The sequence below is a fragment of the Electrona antarctica genome (assembly GCF_951216825.1).
Source record: "Electrona antarctica genome assembly, chromosome: 3".
Lineage (NCBI taxonomy): Eukaryota > Metazoa > Chordata > Actinopteri > Myctophiformes > Myctophidae > Electrona > Electrona antarctica.
The window spans coordinates 22,782,306-22,799,709 of NC_136808.1; the positions used below are offsets into that span (position 1 = coordinate 22,782,306).

The 17,404-nt window shown below is 43.0% G+C and overlaps 1 protein-coding gene across 1 annotated transcript; it reads right to left on the minus strand.

Annotated features, from left to right (window-relative positions):
- Positions 1 to 430: 430 nt before the first annotated feature.
- On the minus strand, positions 431 to 11,112 carry LOC306919964 (voltage-gated potassium channel regulatory subunit KCNG4-like; the record flags this gene model as incomplete). Its single annotated transcript, XM_079496543.1, has 2 exons — positions 431 to 1,283; positions 10,339 to 11,112. 2 exons carry the CDS (start codon positions 11,110 to 11,112, stop codon positions 465 to 467), a joined length of 1,593 nt encoding a protein of 530 aa, XP_079352669.1. The 3' UTR covers positions 431 to 464.
- Between the last annotated feature and the right edge of the window lie 6,292 nt (positions 11,113 to 17,404).

A 17,404-nucleotide genomic window follows, 5' to 3' on the forward strand; every position in this document is an offset into this window, starting at 1 on the left:
CACTAATTTGTTTTACACATACTCTCGCTGGGCGGGCGCTGGCGCTTTGGCATGGGGGGTCAGATCAACATGGAATGAATTCTGTACAGGCTATTTAAGGAGCATGTCTTGAGTGTACAGGGTTTGAGGAGGTCAGATCAACATATGGAATGTCAGAACAAAAATGCACGATTCCATAGAACAAATGATAACTCAAGGCATTGTTGTTAAAGGTATAGGCTACCACTGATACTTCAATGAAAAGCATGAATTCAGAGTATGCATAGGCCACAACTAAAGGTTTAATTTGAACACAGTACATAATATAACAAACACAAGCTTTCAATAATTGTAAAAGTATCATTTGAGTATCATTTGAGTATGTAATTAACCACTATACTTATAGTTGACTGGAGTCCCCCAGGGAATGTTCAGCCCAGAATTCAGTTCATGTGGTTAATGCCATCTGAGAGGTTTCCAGGTAATCAAAAGGCTGTAGATGGAAGCATGGATGACATGACTCCATCATTGTCTCCCGTTGGCACATCAGGAGACAACGATCGATCCATCGAGGACACCATGTCGGCCTCCTTTTTCTCTTCCTTCCACAGCCTATTGTATTCCTGCTTGAGCTCCTGGTAGCTGCGGGAGAACGTGTGGAAGATGGAGGTGGCCGGGAAGGCCATGATGAGGATCCCGCTCAGGATGCTGGCCAGCGCGACCAGCTGCCCGGGGATGCTGAGCGGGACCATGTCGCCGTAGCCCACCGTGGTCATGGAGATGATGGCCCACCAGTACGTGGCCGGTATGCTGCTGAAGCTGTGCCGCGGCGGGACGGAGGCGCGCGGCGCCAGCTCGCTCTCCGCCAGATGGACCAGCGGGGAGTAGAGGGCCACCGCCACGCACACGAACAGCAGCAGCAGGCCGAACTCCCGCATGCTACGCTTTATGGTCATCCCCAGGGTTTGCAGGCCCAACGAGTGGCGAGCCAGCCGCATGACGTAAAGGATGCGCAGGGCGCGCAGCATGCGCAGGATCAGGCCCAGCTTGTCCAGGTACCCTCTGCCCGGTCCGCCGCCGCCGCCGGCACTGTGGTGGTCTTCGAGTGACGCGTCTCGGAGATCCACGGCCAGGGACACGTAGTAGGGCAGGATGGCGATGGCGTCGATGATGTTGAGGGCGCTGCGAGCGAACGCCAGCTTGCTCGACGCATTGATGAACCGCAGCACAAACTCGAAGGTGAACCAGGCCACACAAACTGACTCCACCACAAACATGTTGTAACACTTCTGGGAACATTCACCCTGCGGAAATAGACAGGGAGAGATACTCATTAGATTAAAGGTTTAACATACGGTAGTTTGTTAGCACACCGTAACTTGGTTGAGTCCAGTCTACAAATAATATGGACCACTTTTTTCTCTCTGTACACCAAATATCTTCGCCAACAAATAGCCAATCTACAAGCTCACAGCACGTTGCGACGCCTTGTGAGCTTGTAGTTCAGCTATTTTTGGCTTATGTTACCTCCAGAATATGCATGCTGGGGTTCCAGTGGTTAACAAAAGTGGTATTTTAACAGTTTTAAGCATATTTTGATGTATTGATTATCACGCTAATCAGAATGATTTTGGCCACAATAATCTTGACATGACATTTTCATATCGTCCCCCTCATGCCTAACAACCCTTTTTTGGGCATAGAAGGACAAAAGAACTGAGCCCAGAATATACCCCTGAGGGATGCCTGTCAAAGAAGTATAGGGGTTAACTGGTTAAAGGAACACAACACAAGAAAACACAGAAAATTTATTTCAAATTCGCTTCATCTCACCTGTAGAAAAAAACAAAAACTTGGAATCACTTTGTCATTACAACTGATAATCACACGCCTCATTTGACTGGCATGTTTTCAACTTTAGACTAGGCCAATAAATCTCTGCCAGGTGGCACACCCTATACTTGGTATGCGTTTCTCCTTTGGTGGGCAATCACTCTCCTCCACCATCAAATAGGCCTGCTCCATCCAATGGTCGAACTGCTCTTCCCTGGCTGGAGTAGGTACAGTACCTGAAAACACACGCAGGCGCCGGTATCCTCCACTCTCCGGAGGTGGCTTCCCTGTTTTATCTAGCAGGTCCCCATCTGCGTGGATTATGGATTCCACAGAGGACGGGGCTGGCTCTGGCCCTGTACACAAAGCCTGTACGTCTCCCATGGTCTTTCCCTCGGCTCTAAGCAGAGCACTCAATTTGGTGTTGAAATCGTCCACTTGGCTTTCGATCACTGTGTAGATAGGCCAGGCCTCGGATCCTTCTGCCGGGAACAACTTCGGACGGAATTGATTGTGCTTCTGTCACTTTTTCTCTGCACTCACAGAGCACCATGAGCGCATCTCCTGCATCAGTTAACATTCTGCCCCTCACGCGCACCATTCCAAGGCACTTTATGCTCTGTAGGACTTCTTCTGTGAATGCTATTTGTGTCTCTTCTGGGACAACAGTCAAGAGTGCGTGGTCTTCATCTAGCCCCTCACCCCGACACCAGCTCTTTAACTTGTTAGTGAACATCCTGTGTTTCGTTTTGACTGCTAATTTAAATTAAAGTGACTGGTAGTGTAAATTAAATTGACTGCTAGTTTAAATGAAACTAACTGGCAGCCTGCACTACGTTTTTTTTTTTTTTACTTTTTCAGAAATGGGCGCATTTCTGGGGGTCTGGATGTTCCGGGGACCCCCACATGGTAACTCTCTCATTTATCTACCGTTTCGGATGTGGGGCAGCTCGCCGGAACCGGGCCGGCACCCTGGCTGTGGTTCTGTGGGTCTGGAACTTCCGGGGACCCCCACACGGAGTTGCACCACTCATTTCACACGGGTGTGATTTTCTTCCATATCTTTAGGATGTCCTCTTCATGAAATGGATTGTCCCCAAGTTTTACTTCTACTGCAAAGGTCAACACATACTGTATATACAGTAGGCAAAGTATATGCTCTGTCATTTCTACCTGGTGTTTGTTTTGTACATCACACCAGGATGTCAATATTTGAATCAGAAACCTTTTATATACTTACGCCGATAGCCCAACTTTGGGCATAGGCCACGAACAAGAGCTCTCCAGACATCCCGGTCCTGCGGTCCCGGTTTATATAACGCCTCATTATAGGGTGTAATTTCCCTACACCATATAAAGCAACCAGGATGTCATTATTTGGTTCTATTGTGAATCGGCAACCTTTTATATACTTACGCGGCGCCTATAGCCTTTGGGCATAGGCCACGAACAAGAGCTCTCCAGACATCTCGGTCCTGCGGTCCCGGTTTATATAAGGCCTCATTATAGGGTGTAATGTCCCTACAACACCATATAAAGCAACCAGGATGTCATTATTTGGTTCTATTGTGAATCGGCAACCTTTTGTATAATGCCTGGCCTTATTTATAGGCGGAAATAGCTAAATGTGGACTTTTCTGAGGAACATTCTCATGTAATACTGTCTTGGTCCTAATCCTGTTCTATCAGGAGTATAGAACAAAACTCAACCTTGTTTTTCCATAACTTTTACTTGTCCTCTTCATGAAATGGATAGTCAGAAGTTTTTGACCTCAGAAGTCATGAAATGTCTCCACGAAGAGATTGACCACATTTGTACGACGGCGTATAGAGGGTATGATTAACGTGAATGGCACATCGAGTGGCAAAGCAACATGCAAAGTGAGTTTAACATTGTTTAATGTTGTTTAATGTAATCAGATAGGACTTTCCGGTTTGGATGCATGGGCTGTCAAGGCCAGAAAGTCGTTCTTTCCACTCAGTAGGCATTCCTGCATAACTTCCTGCATCATCAAACGGGTTTGATGATGATGTCACGCGCATACCCTCTATTACTGCCATCTCGGTGAGGAGGAAAAAAAGAAACAAAAGAAAGCGCTGGTGGGGGCGGGGCAATTTTCTGACATTAATCTTAGAGATTTCTGTAGAAAAATCTCGCAAATTCAATCTCACAGATTAGAAAAAAACCTGTTCCGTTTTGTTCTTGGGTATTGCAAAAACTATGGCTCTTTTTCAGGGTTTGTTCCTGAACAATTACATTCAAAAGAAATAACATCAATGTCTTTATGCAAAACCACCAAGGTGGAAATGGCAGCACTCCTAGGAATAAAGGATGCCAGCTCAATTAAGTGCACAAGTTGCTCAAGTCCTTATATACCTCAGGCTAATGTGTTTAGGCAGGAGGACTCTGAGCCTTTTCAGAGAGTAGAGTCACAAGCAATAGGTTCTGTGACCATCCTCTGGCAACAATGTTTTGATGATTGATTTGACCTCTCTGGACCCTTTATAAAAGATTTAGCCCCCAGGTCCCTCGCAAAAATCCCGGCATTTTTTGCTAGAGGGCAAAATTCTAGGCGCACAGCACCATAGCCAAAAAAATTACTTTTGATCCAGATGACCTAGAATCATGTATGAAGACACTTTTTCATACAAGTCAAACACGAGGATTCCAAATCTGACACCATTTTAATCATAAGACCTTGTTTTGGCCCCGAAATTCATGATGGCCGCCATCCAGTAGCGTGAAAGCATTACTTTTGAATAGGAAAGCAATTTATTTGGGGTTTGTAATTTTTACAAACACAAAACACATGTGTCAGAGCATTCTGTGTCACTGGTTTCCGAATCATCCGATTCAGATGACTCCACCTCTGTGCATCATCATCCTCGTCCTCTTCAACTGGCCGTGGTGTAGGTATCACAAAATGCATGCCCTTTGCCTTTATACTGGGAGATCATCTTGTGTACGTCCTCACCACTCTGCTTAAGGCAGAGAACCCAGACAAGCCCCGTCTGCTAAATGCCTAAATTGTAAATTGTAAATTGTTCTTTCTTTTTTTTATAACCCTGCAGTGCATGGCAATTCATCAGGGCTTTTATCATTGCCGAATTTTAATATAGCATTTGGTCGTGTGGTGAACTGTACAAATTAACTTCTTTCTCATATGTGAAAGTAACTGTAACATCAGTTAACTTATTAACGTTCTGACATTTAACAAGGAGTGAAGCAATGCGTGCCAAGTTGGCAAGTTTCGTTTATAATTATATACATACTGTATAACTCGCGCTGTTTGCTTGAAGATCTGTCCGTGCAGAGACCCGCCTTTAATTAACTGCTCTATAAGCTCATCGCGGTTCACTGTTGTATAACTTGATCTGTGCAGGCTATGATGACGTATTTCGATATTTCCTGTTGCCTTATATGGTGTGGAATGGGCGTGGATGTTCCATCAAACCAGGCGACACCAGGCGAATTGCTTGGGAAAAATGCGGAAAAGGTACACCCGGCGATCCGCACAAATTAAGTGATTACACCAGCTTCACTGAATAACACGGGACCTAATCGTAGCTTCGTCGTTCGGATCATTATCATTTACACTGTGGCGTATTTCTCCTTTGTGAATGAGGACCAATGTGAATGCAGAGATTGTCTACTCTGTTGGCCCACATTGCACCAACTTATCAACACAACAACCGATGGAGGACAACAGCATTGAGCAGTCTGAAGCTGACACCATCTTCTTCACTGTTTATGCAGGCTGTGATGCCAACTCGGGTTTCTATGGCAAAAGAAAATCATCAGTGGAGATAGCCTTGACCTTGAGAAGTAGGTAGAACAAGAGTTCTTTGCATATACGAGACAGGTGATCTATGGAGACAAGAAGCCTGTGCTGCCAACTCTCCCTCCAGATGCAGATAGCCTACGCCAATACTGCCTCCGCACCAACTACTTGGCGTACATCTAGTGTGCCACCCCACACTGAAGCACCACCCCTCGCCACTCAGACGTGGTTGGGAACTGTAGCGTTGTTATACTATGCTCTGATGAAGGCACCTGCCAAATGTTACAGACCCATTTGGTTTCAAACTATATCATTTAGCCGGGGACCCCTTGGAACTCCCTCAAGGACTGTCACTACTAGTTTCATGCAAGGGATCCTAACTTTGATCAGAGGTGAGCAAACTAAGCTGGAGGTCTGATGGTGGATTGTGGACGCCCCAGGCTGTGGAATGTGGATCAAGGGTTTCCACAGATTATGATCGTGGAGTGTTATTATAGTTATATGTTGTTATATTTGGACACTTTGAAACACTTTCTCTCAACAGTGAAAATCGTTTTCAACCAGCTTTACTTGGCCAGTTCTGCCCTCATTTTGATGTTGTAGCAAATAGATCCAAACGTTTGACGTTTGTCAGTGTACGGACATGTTGATAACCCTGTGCCCGGCCAGGTGTGCAAAAAACAAAAAACAAAATGCAAAAAACATATTTTGGCTACCAAATTTAAATGTCCCGCTGAGTCCCACTGAGTCACGACCCAGTCTTTGGGAAACAATGATCTAGGCCAGGGCAGGCAATCTCATTCCATTTGCTTTGCTGTAATAAAATAATAAAACCCTCCATTGGACTTTGCACTGCAGGGCACACACAATAAAACATTGTTTCGCTATCTTCTTGGAATACGCATCTCCCATTTTAATACAGCACACTAAGGGGAATAACAAAATGCAACTCCTGTGTGCATTTTGGTTCAGCATTATTGTTTGCTATTCCGTTTTGTTCCGAGCTGTTAATGAAATGCCTTAAACAATCTGCTGTTCAAAGAATGGGATACCACAACTTCTGATGTGTTCCTTCGTGTGGTGTTTATCGGTTTCATGTGCCCTACTTCCCTTTCCTTCTTATCTATTAGATTATAAATTATTTTGCAGCCTGTATAGTAACTACCCCTTAAACACTGTACCAAGATTATTCTTATTTGTTTTTTATCGTAATTTAAGACTCCTGTGGAGATGTTGGGCATTTAAGATAAAGCTGCCCTGAACAGCCTTCACCAGGGACGTGCACACATAGACGTCAAAGGGGGCTTCAGCCCCTGCCCTTTTACCCGTCTGTAAAACAACTGCCCTTTCCAGACCACGTATGTAGCATTCACTATGGTGAAAGAAATGCAAATGCCACTCCTTTCCACGCCATACCAGAAGGCAGCAATCAGGAGAATTGCTTTTTTTCCAAAGTCTCCTGAACTTGAACACAGTATTTTGCGTTGATCAAATTTGTTTAGAAATCCATGTCGTTACACCATACATCTCCACTAGCTAAAGAGTGCTGGGGTGCGCCCAGAAAATACCTGATCGGACGGAATGCACTGCAGAGCAGTCAGAGCAGTTTACTATAATATAGTAAACTATATGCAAGGTCACACAATGTCACAATGGATTTACAGTGATTTGGTCCTTAGAATGTAGAATGTAGAATAATTGTTATTTTGATCAAGTTTGCCTGTTAATATCTCTCCTATGGTACCAACATCAACACTGCATGGAATTGTGGAGAAAATCTTATCCAACGACAATAACATATTCTTCTGTGTGTGTGTGTGTGTGTGTGTGTGTGTGTGTGTGTGTGTGTGTGTGTGTGTGTGTGTGTGTGTGTGTGTGTGTGTGACGCGACTTGGCCTGTTGTAGCGCCACCATGAGGCTGATTTGAAAACTGTCAAGTGGCATTTCTTCCTCAGCCTAGTATGCGTTATACAGTTTCACCGCAATCAGATGCTGCGTTGAGGAGTTGTGGCGATTTGTACAAAACGGGTACAAAGCGGGCTACTCCTGAAAAGTTTAGAAGCCAATCCTAGCCAATCAGGATGGATTATGAGAAATCAAACAAACCCGTCTTGATCACATGACTATGGAGAGCATGTGTACCGATTTGCGTGAAATTTGGATAAAATCTGAAGGAGTAATAATAGAAAATGTGTTTAACATATGTCGGCCTCCTGGTGGCGCTATAAAGAGCAGATGTGAAAAATCCGAGGCAAAGATTTTTCCATGGTCTCTAGGGAGTGTGCATACAAAGTTTTACACAGATCCGTGCAGTTAGAGGTAAAAACACTAATCGGCCAGTTATAGTGCCACCATGAGGCTGAGTTGAAAATGTTCAAGTGGCATTTCTTCCTCGGCCTAGTGGGAATGTTCCGAGCACTCCTGCGAACTTTGGAAGCCAATCTTAGCCAATCAGGATGGAGTCTGAAAAATCTGAAAGGCCCGTTTCGTTGAATGGCTCTAGAGAGACTGTGTACCAATTTGCATGATGTTTGAACAAAATCTGTAGGTGTACTGTCCAAAAAAATGTTTTGCACAAAGCGGCCTCCTGGTGGCGCTATAAGAGGCCAATGTGAAAACCGTGGGGCAGAGGTTTACCTGTGGCAGGGAGTGTGTGTGCAGAGTATGGCTGCGATCAAGCCAACGGTGGCAGAGATTAGTTGTCCACAGACGGACGGACACACACACGGACGGACGGACGGAGTGCAAAACATACTCTCTCCCCATGCCTTCGGCCTGGTGGAGACAATAAAGGGCCTTGATATGAAAATGGTTGAAAACCACTGCACTGCACTGCACTGCACTGCACTGCACTGCACTGCACTGCACTCAACGTCCTTACAGGCGTATGCAAAGGCTCAACTTATGTAACTTAGATAGCATTGTGTGTAGACATAGCACTCTATAGTATGCATAGTTTCATTATATAGATATTTCACTGTTACGTACTGTACTGTACTGTACTGTACTGTACTGTACTGTACTGTACTGTTGCTGTGCATCAGGGACGTGTAGAGAGTGTTAGAGAGGCAGGGGCTGAAATCCAGTAAAAAAATAGCAGATCTACAAGCTCACAGCGCGTTACGCTGTGACGCGTTGAGAGTTTGTAGATCGACTATTTTCGGGGCGCAACCCAGCACTCCTTATCTACTGGAGATGCGGTGTAACAACATCAATTTCGAAACAAATAAGTTCAACGCAAAATGCTGCGTTCAAGTTTAGGAGACTTCGGAAAAAAAGCTATTCTCCTGAATGCTGCCTTCCGGCATGGCATGGAAAGGAGTGGCATTTGCATTTCTTTCACCATAGTAAATGCTGCATTCGTGGTCTGGAGAGGGCAGTTGTTTCACAGACAGGTAAAAGGGCAGGGGCTGAAGCCCCCTTTGATGTCCATGTGTACAAGTCCTTGCTGGGCATGCCTTCATGCAGACAGACAACATGTCCAGCTACGTTATAAAACATTGATAGCATTTTCACCCATTTAAAAACTTGTGTGACAATACTGTAGCTTGCTAAGTCTTACAGAAGTAATGTGATCTGTGAAGCTGTGTGAGCAGGTAACTGTTGTTTAACATACTTTTGAGGGAAATTAGTGTAGTCTCATCTTAAACAAACATTAAATTCCAATTTACGTCATACTGTATGTGTCTGAGCAAATCGGCATTTTTGTCCTACAAAAACATCAAATTCCCATTCACAATAAATCGGTCCTGATGATGTACGATGATAAGAGCGGCCCTCGCCCCCTCTAATGTCTAATGTCTAATGTCCACATAGGGAAAATGATAATGTATTGCTTATTTCACTCTTACAGTCTATGATTTCACTGCACAAAATATGTGGTGGGCCAAACATACTGTTGTATCCACAGGTGGCTGGGAACCTGTTGTAAGGTAGGATATTCTTTCGTCTGCCTCAGGGGAGTTGACTTTGTCAGTGTCTAACGTTACTGAAAGAAGATATGATAATTAGTGTGGTTGCCCTTAGGCAACCACAGTATTGTTTTGCCCCCATTTATATCCACAAAGGTACTCCACCCACAGTTTTTGCAGAAAAAAACACATTGTCTAGATTCACCGGGGAATCATGGACTTCTATTTTGCTAAGAAATGTGCTTTTTCTTTCCTTTCTTTTTTTCGTATTGAATTAAAGTGAATGAATACAATTTTACAATGCATGTCTATTGAATATTCAGGTATTTGTCTCTCAGAGGTTCACAGTCTAATGCCCATGTAGGGATAAAATAAACACACCGATTCACCTCATGGTGGTGCTATAACAGCCCAATTTACATACAAAGATTGATCCTATAAATCCTACAAATGATTTTTCATATAGGCGTGACTCATGTCGCATCGCGACGCATTGTGAGCTTGAAGATCTGCTATTTTCAAATGGCCGAAATGTATATAGGACTGAAGTGTTTAATGCATGTTTTGTAATAATAATAATCAAAGTAATTATAGTAACTAAAGTTTTGAAATAATTATAGTGGAAGTATAGTGGAAGTACAAATTTTTTACCTGAAATGTAGTGGAGTAGAAGTAAAATTATTGGAAATTGGAAATACTCAAGTAGTACAAATACCTCAAAATTGTACTTAAGTACAGTACTTTCCACCACTGTACTTGTGAAGTGAGGGGTCTTACTCAGCCAATCAAATCATCGCTATGGGGTCGCTCAGCCAACCATGCTGCATACACACCTTCCGTTCTTCTTCTCTGAGGTCTGGCATGCTGCTGATGCACAGGCTGACCACGGTGACCACCACCATGACCACGGAGAGGCAGGCGAACGCCTTGCCCGCCAGGCCCGACTCGGGGTTCTCCATCACCTCCCGGAGAATGCTGAGCAGCCTGCGGCGTCCCACCTCGACCTTCTGGACGGAGGCTCTCTTCATGGCCATCCTCCTCTGCCTCCACTCCTCCTCCTGGCGCTCGCGCTCGCACACCTCCTCCACGCGGGTGATCATGCGGCGCCGGCAGCATCGTTCCATGTGACCCGGGTCCACGCCCCAGTAGTCCAGCTCGTCGTGCAGCGACACGGCGCACAGCTCCCGCAGCAGGCGGAGTTTGCCCGCCGCCAGGAAGTTGAGGATCACCCTGAAGGCCCGAGGGTTGCGGTCGAAGAAGAACTCCTGGCAGGCTTCATCGTAGTCGTCGCACAGCCGCGCCTTCTCCTCGGCGGTGGTGCAGAGGCGCAGGCGTCCCAGTCGGCTCTGGGGGAACTGCTCCAGCGTGCTCCAGGGGAACGCGTAGCGGTTGCCCCCAACGTTGACGAGAGCCTGCAGGGTGTGGTCAATGGCGCGGGAGGAGGAGGAGGCTTCAACGTCGCGTGGGAGCAGCCGAGCGCGCAGGAAGTACACGCCCTTGATAGTCTCGGTCTCCGGGATCTCGGTGAAGAAGCGGTCGAGGCTGCTGTCCTCGCTGGCCGAGTAGTTGCCGAAGTCGTTGGTGTTGGCGTTGCTGATGATGGGCATGGCTGCTGCTGGCGGTCCCTGCACAGGGGTTGAGTGGTCTCTCTATGTCAACTTGAAAAGGACATCAGGACGAGAAGAATCCATTTAGGAAAGACAGAGAAGTCTGCTGAATCAAGAATGGACAGTTGATTCTGTTTAACACGTTTTCTTGGACTGAAATATTGAACAAGTAAATAAACATTACACAATATTACAAATGTAATTACAAATGTTGGGTTAGTATTAGATACGCACATATTGATATTATACATAACTATAGGTATGTGTCCCACATGAATATATAACTATGCCAGATTTATAAGAACCATGTTTAATTTGAACCAATAGATGGCCTCGGAATATTCTGTCGGGCCTCTAGGCCCTTTCATTGTCCACACACACACACACACACACACACACACACACACACACACACACACACGCGCATGCACTCACGCATGCACTCACACGCGCACACACACACACACACACACACACACACACACACACACACACACACACACACACACACACACACACAAACACACAAACACACACACACACACACACTAACAAATGCCTTTATATGGCACAATTCTATTCTCAGAACTTTTTCAAGCAATATCTCCAAGACTCTGCTGTGAAGGTCAGATACTATTCTCCATATTCAGACCGCAGCCATCTTGCCAGCAAGGTGATACCTAGGTGACACTTCCCATAGAGAGCCCATTCATCCAAACAGAAAAGTCCTCTCTAATTATATTAAACAACGTCAAAATCACCAACATTGCAGCTGTAGGGAAAGCTTGAATTTTCCTCTTTCAATCTGTAAAGTTTTTGTTTAATAAAAATCCACCGTAGACATTTTATGAGCTACTTCCTGTCAAGACATTCCTTGCAGATGATTATTATCAGAGTATGGAAGCGCTCGTTATCAGTAAAGCAACCTCCTGCTGCCTCCTGCATTATGTGCACATTCAAAACAGGTGGTACGCATGGGCCGTTGAGTGATAGTCAACAAGCACTTCCAAACTCCAGCACTTAGAAAAAAAATCATCTGCAAGGAATTTCTTGACAGGAAGTAGCTCATAAAATGTCTACGGTGGATTTTTATTAAACAAACACTTTACAGATTGAAAGAGGATAATTCAAGCTTTCCCTACAGCTGCAATGTTGGTGATTTTGACGTTGTTTAAGATAATTAGAGAGGACTTTTCTGTTTGGATGAATGGGCTGTCTATGGGAAGTGTCACCTAGGTATCACCTTGCTGGCAAGATGGCTGCGGTCTGAATATCGAGAATAGGCTTTATTTAGGAGCACAGTCAGCATTGCCAGGTATATCGTTTTTGTACCATAACGTTCATGAATCCTGATTCAGGATCCAGTTGGCCTTTTTTACATTTACAATTCAATTAAAAGGGCTTTATTGGCATTGCCAAAGCAAAAAGCACAATACAACAATACAATCAAAACAAAATTACAAAAATGACTTTTGAAAGTCAGAATCTTCAATAAATCTATTTCCATGTACCGAGATCACTCGATGCAGATAGTGCAGGAATACACACAATGATTTGTCTTTAGGATGCATGGTTGTGTTCCATTTGATATCCTTCTCCTATCACAGCAGCTTAAAAATCTTGCTGCTGTGTTTGCACATTGTTGTACTTTGCCCAGCAGATATGGGAGTTTTTTGTCATTACTCATTAGTCATGTTTTCAAAATCTCTGTGGGTGATTGTAATATGTGGGAAGTATGTGTCTCTGATGACTTGGTACAATGGACAGATGGTTAGGAAGTGTAGCTCGGTTTCCACTTCATTTTGTGTGCAGTTGGTGCATAGTCTGTCTTCTCTCGGGATACAGGTCTGCCTATGACAGCCTTTCTCGATCGCAAGACTGTGCTCAGTGAGTCTGTACCTAGTTAAGATTTTTCTTTGTTTTGGGTCGGTTACGGTGCTCAGGTATTCTGCCACGGTGTATTCTCTGTTTAGGGCCAGATAGCATTCTGGGTCCGGAGAATGGATTTGCACAATTCTGTGTGTAGGGTCTCGGTTTGGTGTTCAAGGTCAATGTTTGCTAATGGTCCCCAGATCTCACAACCATAGAGGGCAATTGCACAACAGCCAATAATACATACCTCAAGAAACATATACAATATATACAACAATTCTCCAAAATGGTACACTAACAGTAGCCGGGCGCAAGAAATTGTGCACAGAGCAAATACACAATGTATACATTATAAACAGCAAATATATAAATATATGGGCCTGTACAAACTAGGCTAGTACACATCCGTGTGCAGGTGTTGGACTGTACATATAAGATGATCCTTGTCAACATTAACATGCCTATTTATGCTCACTTTCTACTCTAGCAGTCTAGCCTACTGAGCACAGTATGCACAACTATACCACCCCCTGCTGGTTGAATAGTCAATAATCGAATAAGGTTTGACCCAAAAGAAAATGCAATAATAATCGTTCAAGGATTGTTATGATCCTTATAGGGTCATCCAACATAACATCATGATCACACTCGTGTGAAGTGATGGGCCTCTTATCATCATTCATACATAATGACATACGAATCCCTTGACTCCTTCAAAACTGCTCTCAAAGGGCACCTACGGACAGCTGCAATTCGATACTGGCCCCCGTAAAATCTGAATCCCCCAACCACCCCTTTTGCCCCCTCACTGTATATGTTTCTTTTCCCTTTTTACCTCCTTCATGATAAATTCCTGTTCTGTTCTTTGGCTATAGAAGTGTATATTTGTACATCGCTAAATGTTTTGATGAATTGAACAAGGTGGACCCTCTTGTAAACAAGTGTAATGCTTTATTGGGTCGTCCACGCACAGTTAACAGTCTTTGTATTGAGTTGTGCTTGAAATGTACTGTAATTCTGCAAACTGTTAATAAATATTTCAATCAATCAATGACATTCTGGCCAATCACTTTTGGCGTCCTCGCTTTTCTGTCCTCACTTTTTAAGCCCTCAGCCAATCAAATCATCGCTATGGGGTACTCACACACATAATGGTAAATTCAGGGATTGAAAGTCGGGGTATCATTTACAAAATGCCATTAGGCCTATATGCTTTAAGTAGCATGTGACATGTCAAACTAGGGGGTTTTCATGATTCTGATTCCATTGCAAGCATTAGTTTTGCACAAAGAACACTCCTTGGGCTAAAAACGGCCATATAGCCTGGTGACGCTTTGGGCAATTAGCTTAGATTGACTGGCCTATAGATATTACTTGATTGATTGATTGATTGATTGATTGAAGTATTTATTAACAGTTTGCAGAATTTCAAGCACAACTCAATACAAAGACTGTTAACTGTGAGTGGACGACACCATAAAGAATTACACTTGTTTTCATCATAATTAACATTTAGAGACGTACAAATATATGCTACACATCTTTAGACCATATGGTGGGTGTATTCTTATTAACCACATCCCATGATGTCCGCATTTTTTGCACATGTTGTCATTATATGAATATTTTATAAATGATGACAAATATATTTGTTAAAGTATATAAAATAATAATAATATTTTCGCTATTTTTGAAATAGTCTAATAATTAATAATTGTTGCATGCATACACACTCGTATATGATTAGACTCATAAACTATAGCCAAATAAAGTCCTTTTCATTCAAATGTAAAAACTTCAGAGGCTTACAGCCACTAAAGGAGGATTGATTTCACACGGAGGTATCACTTGTTTTAATTAAGGGTAGCTGGCCTACTGAATATTAAGTGTTTAGTATCAAATTCCCTATCGGGAGATATAAGTTCAATTTGTTCAAATAGGTCGGCTATAGCTGCTTGTTGTAATTACAATATTTTATTTGAACACACAATCTCGAATTATTCTCGCTGGGTTTTTGACTCACCTTAATTTGACCAGGCGGTTATTATTCGTTTGTTGTTTTGTCATCTTTCTGGCCGCTTGTCATTTCTTGCTCTGCAATAGGCTGGATAGATAGGCTATATAGCCTACAATATATCTCCTTGATTTATTGGTTCAAAAGGACTGAGTACGTTGTCCCTAAATTTATTTTGTAAAAAGGAAAAAAGAACTTCGCAGAAAAAGATGCCAAGTTTCCGTGTTGTCAATCAGGTAGCCTATGTTGTCAGTTTGCAGAGTTGTGCATCAAGTTAATGTCCAGTTAGTTTCCATTGGTTCGCGTCAGGCGGCGCCGTGCCCGTGCCGTGCAGGCTCTCTCTCTCTCTCTCTCCCTCTCTCTCTCTCTCTCTCTCTCTCCCTCTCTCTCTGTCTATGATAATCTATCTAGTTGATTGATTGAAGTATTTATTAGTTTGCAGAATTACAGTAGGCTACATTATCAGCACAACTCAATACAAAAACTGTTAACTGCCGACACCATAAAGCATTACACTTGTTTACAATAGGGTCCACCATTTTCAATTCATATCTATTCTACCGTATGTATCTAAAAATCACACCTGTGTGAAGTGAGGGGCACTCTTATCATCGTACATCATCATGACGTAACATGTCGATTTGCTCGTCCACATATGACGTAAATTCTCCATTCATTGTCAATGGGAATTTAGATGAAAATGCCTCAAAAATCACACCTGTGTGAAATGAGGGGCGCTATTATCATCATACATCATCTCATTCCGGCCAATCACAATTTGCGTCCTCAGACTCCTCACCTTCGTCTTCAATGTTTGTGTTTACACAAACATTCAAAGCTGGACATAGATGGGGCTAGCGCCCCTCATAAATGTAATGTTGGAGTTATGATGTAGTTTACAGAGTTCAAACTAAGGACAGCAACTGTTTCACACCATCTTAACCCTTAAATGCCAATTAGACCAAAACGTGACAGGTTTGTCAACCTGTGGATATTTAGAACGAAATAATATATTTCTAATATTCAATAACAATAAGTGGCCTGTTCTTCCATCTAATACAACTCTGCCGACGTTATCTATACCTGGAAATCATTTTTTGTCTGTCGTGATGTCATGATGATTCGGGCCTATACCGTAGTGTAAACCACAGACATTTTGTACTCGACGCCATCTCTGCACTGAACTCCTTGTTGCATGACGTTGTTAACACCATATCTCACCTACTGTGTGGAAGTGTGGGGTAACCTTAGAGTATATATTATACTCTAAGGGGGTAACACCTACAAAAGCAACCTTCAGCCAATAAACTTACTGCAGAAAAACACAATAAGAATAGTCAATAAGGTAGGATATTATGAACACACAAATTCACTGTTTCTGGATTCGCATACATTACATTTTTTTGATTTAGTAGATTTTAAAACAGCACAAATATTATATAAAGCAAGACATAAACTGCTTCCTGGCAATATTAAAAAAAGGTTTAGGGATAGGGATGGTGGGTATGAGTTGAGAGTTGAATTAAACTTTAAACAATTGGAACTACCTTGAAGAGCATGTGTTTTTCTGTTCATGGAGTTAAGCTGTGGAACAGCTTGCCTGAGCCTATAAAGCAAAGCATTAACCTAAAGCAATTTAAAAAGAGGCTCAAAAAGGAATTATTGGACAAATATAACCTGGAATGAGTGGGGAGTTGAGTTACTGTATCTGTGTTGGATTGAAGTAGTACATTTTAGCTTTTTGTCTTTTTTCTCTCCTTGTTTCTCTTTGTCTGTGGTTTTCTGTTTTTATTGTTTTGTTCTGTTCTCTGTGGGGGGTTTTTTTGTTTGTAAATGTTTTTGTTCTGTTTCTCTTTTTTAATGTTCTTTTGTTTGTTTTGTTTATGTTGTTTGTTATGTACAGTTATTTTGTAATATATTGTGATAAGGATAGGCACTAATAAACTATAAGCTTCCGCCTATGCCTTTTCGATCACCTTAAAAGAACTGTTTAATAAATTGTGTCTCTCTGAAAAAGGAAAACACATGTAAAAAACTATTCATTGTGCAGGGCATCGCTGTGCTCAGACCAGAACAAACCATTTCATTTAGATCAGATGAGGGTGTAGTGGGTGATGTTGCCTTGGCTGATGGATATCAGGGATTAAGTGTCAGTGATAATCCACAGACAGGAAGGAAATGATCAGGACCTAACCAACATGCCGACGTTACTTTTGAAGTCAAGTCCAGCCAATTCTATTTAGTGCCACTACATATCAGTGTTGTATTCGTCGACTAAAACTACGACGAAAAATGCTCGTCGACTACCTTTTTTCACTGGCGAAAACTAAATTAAAACTAAGCTATGGTGACTAAAACTATGACTGATTATGATTATGAGGGCCTGGGCCGTGGCTCAGCGGTCCA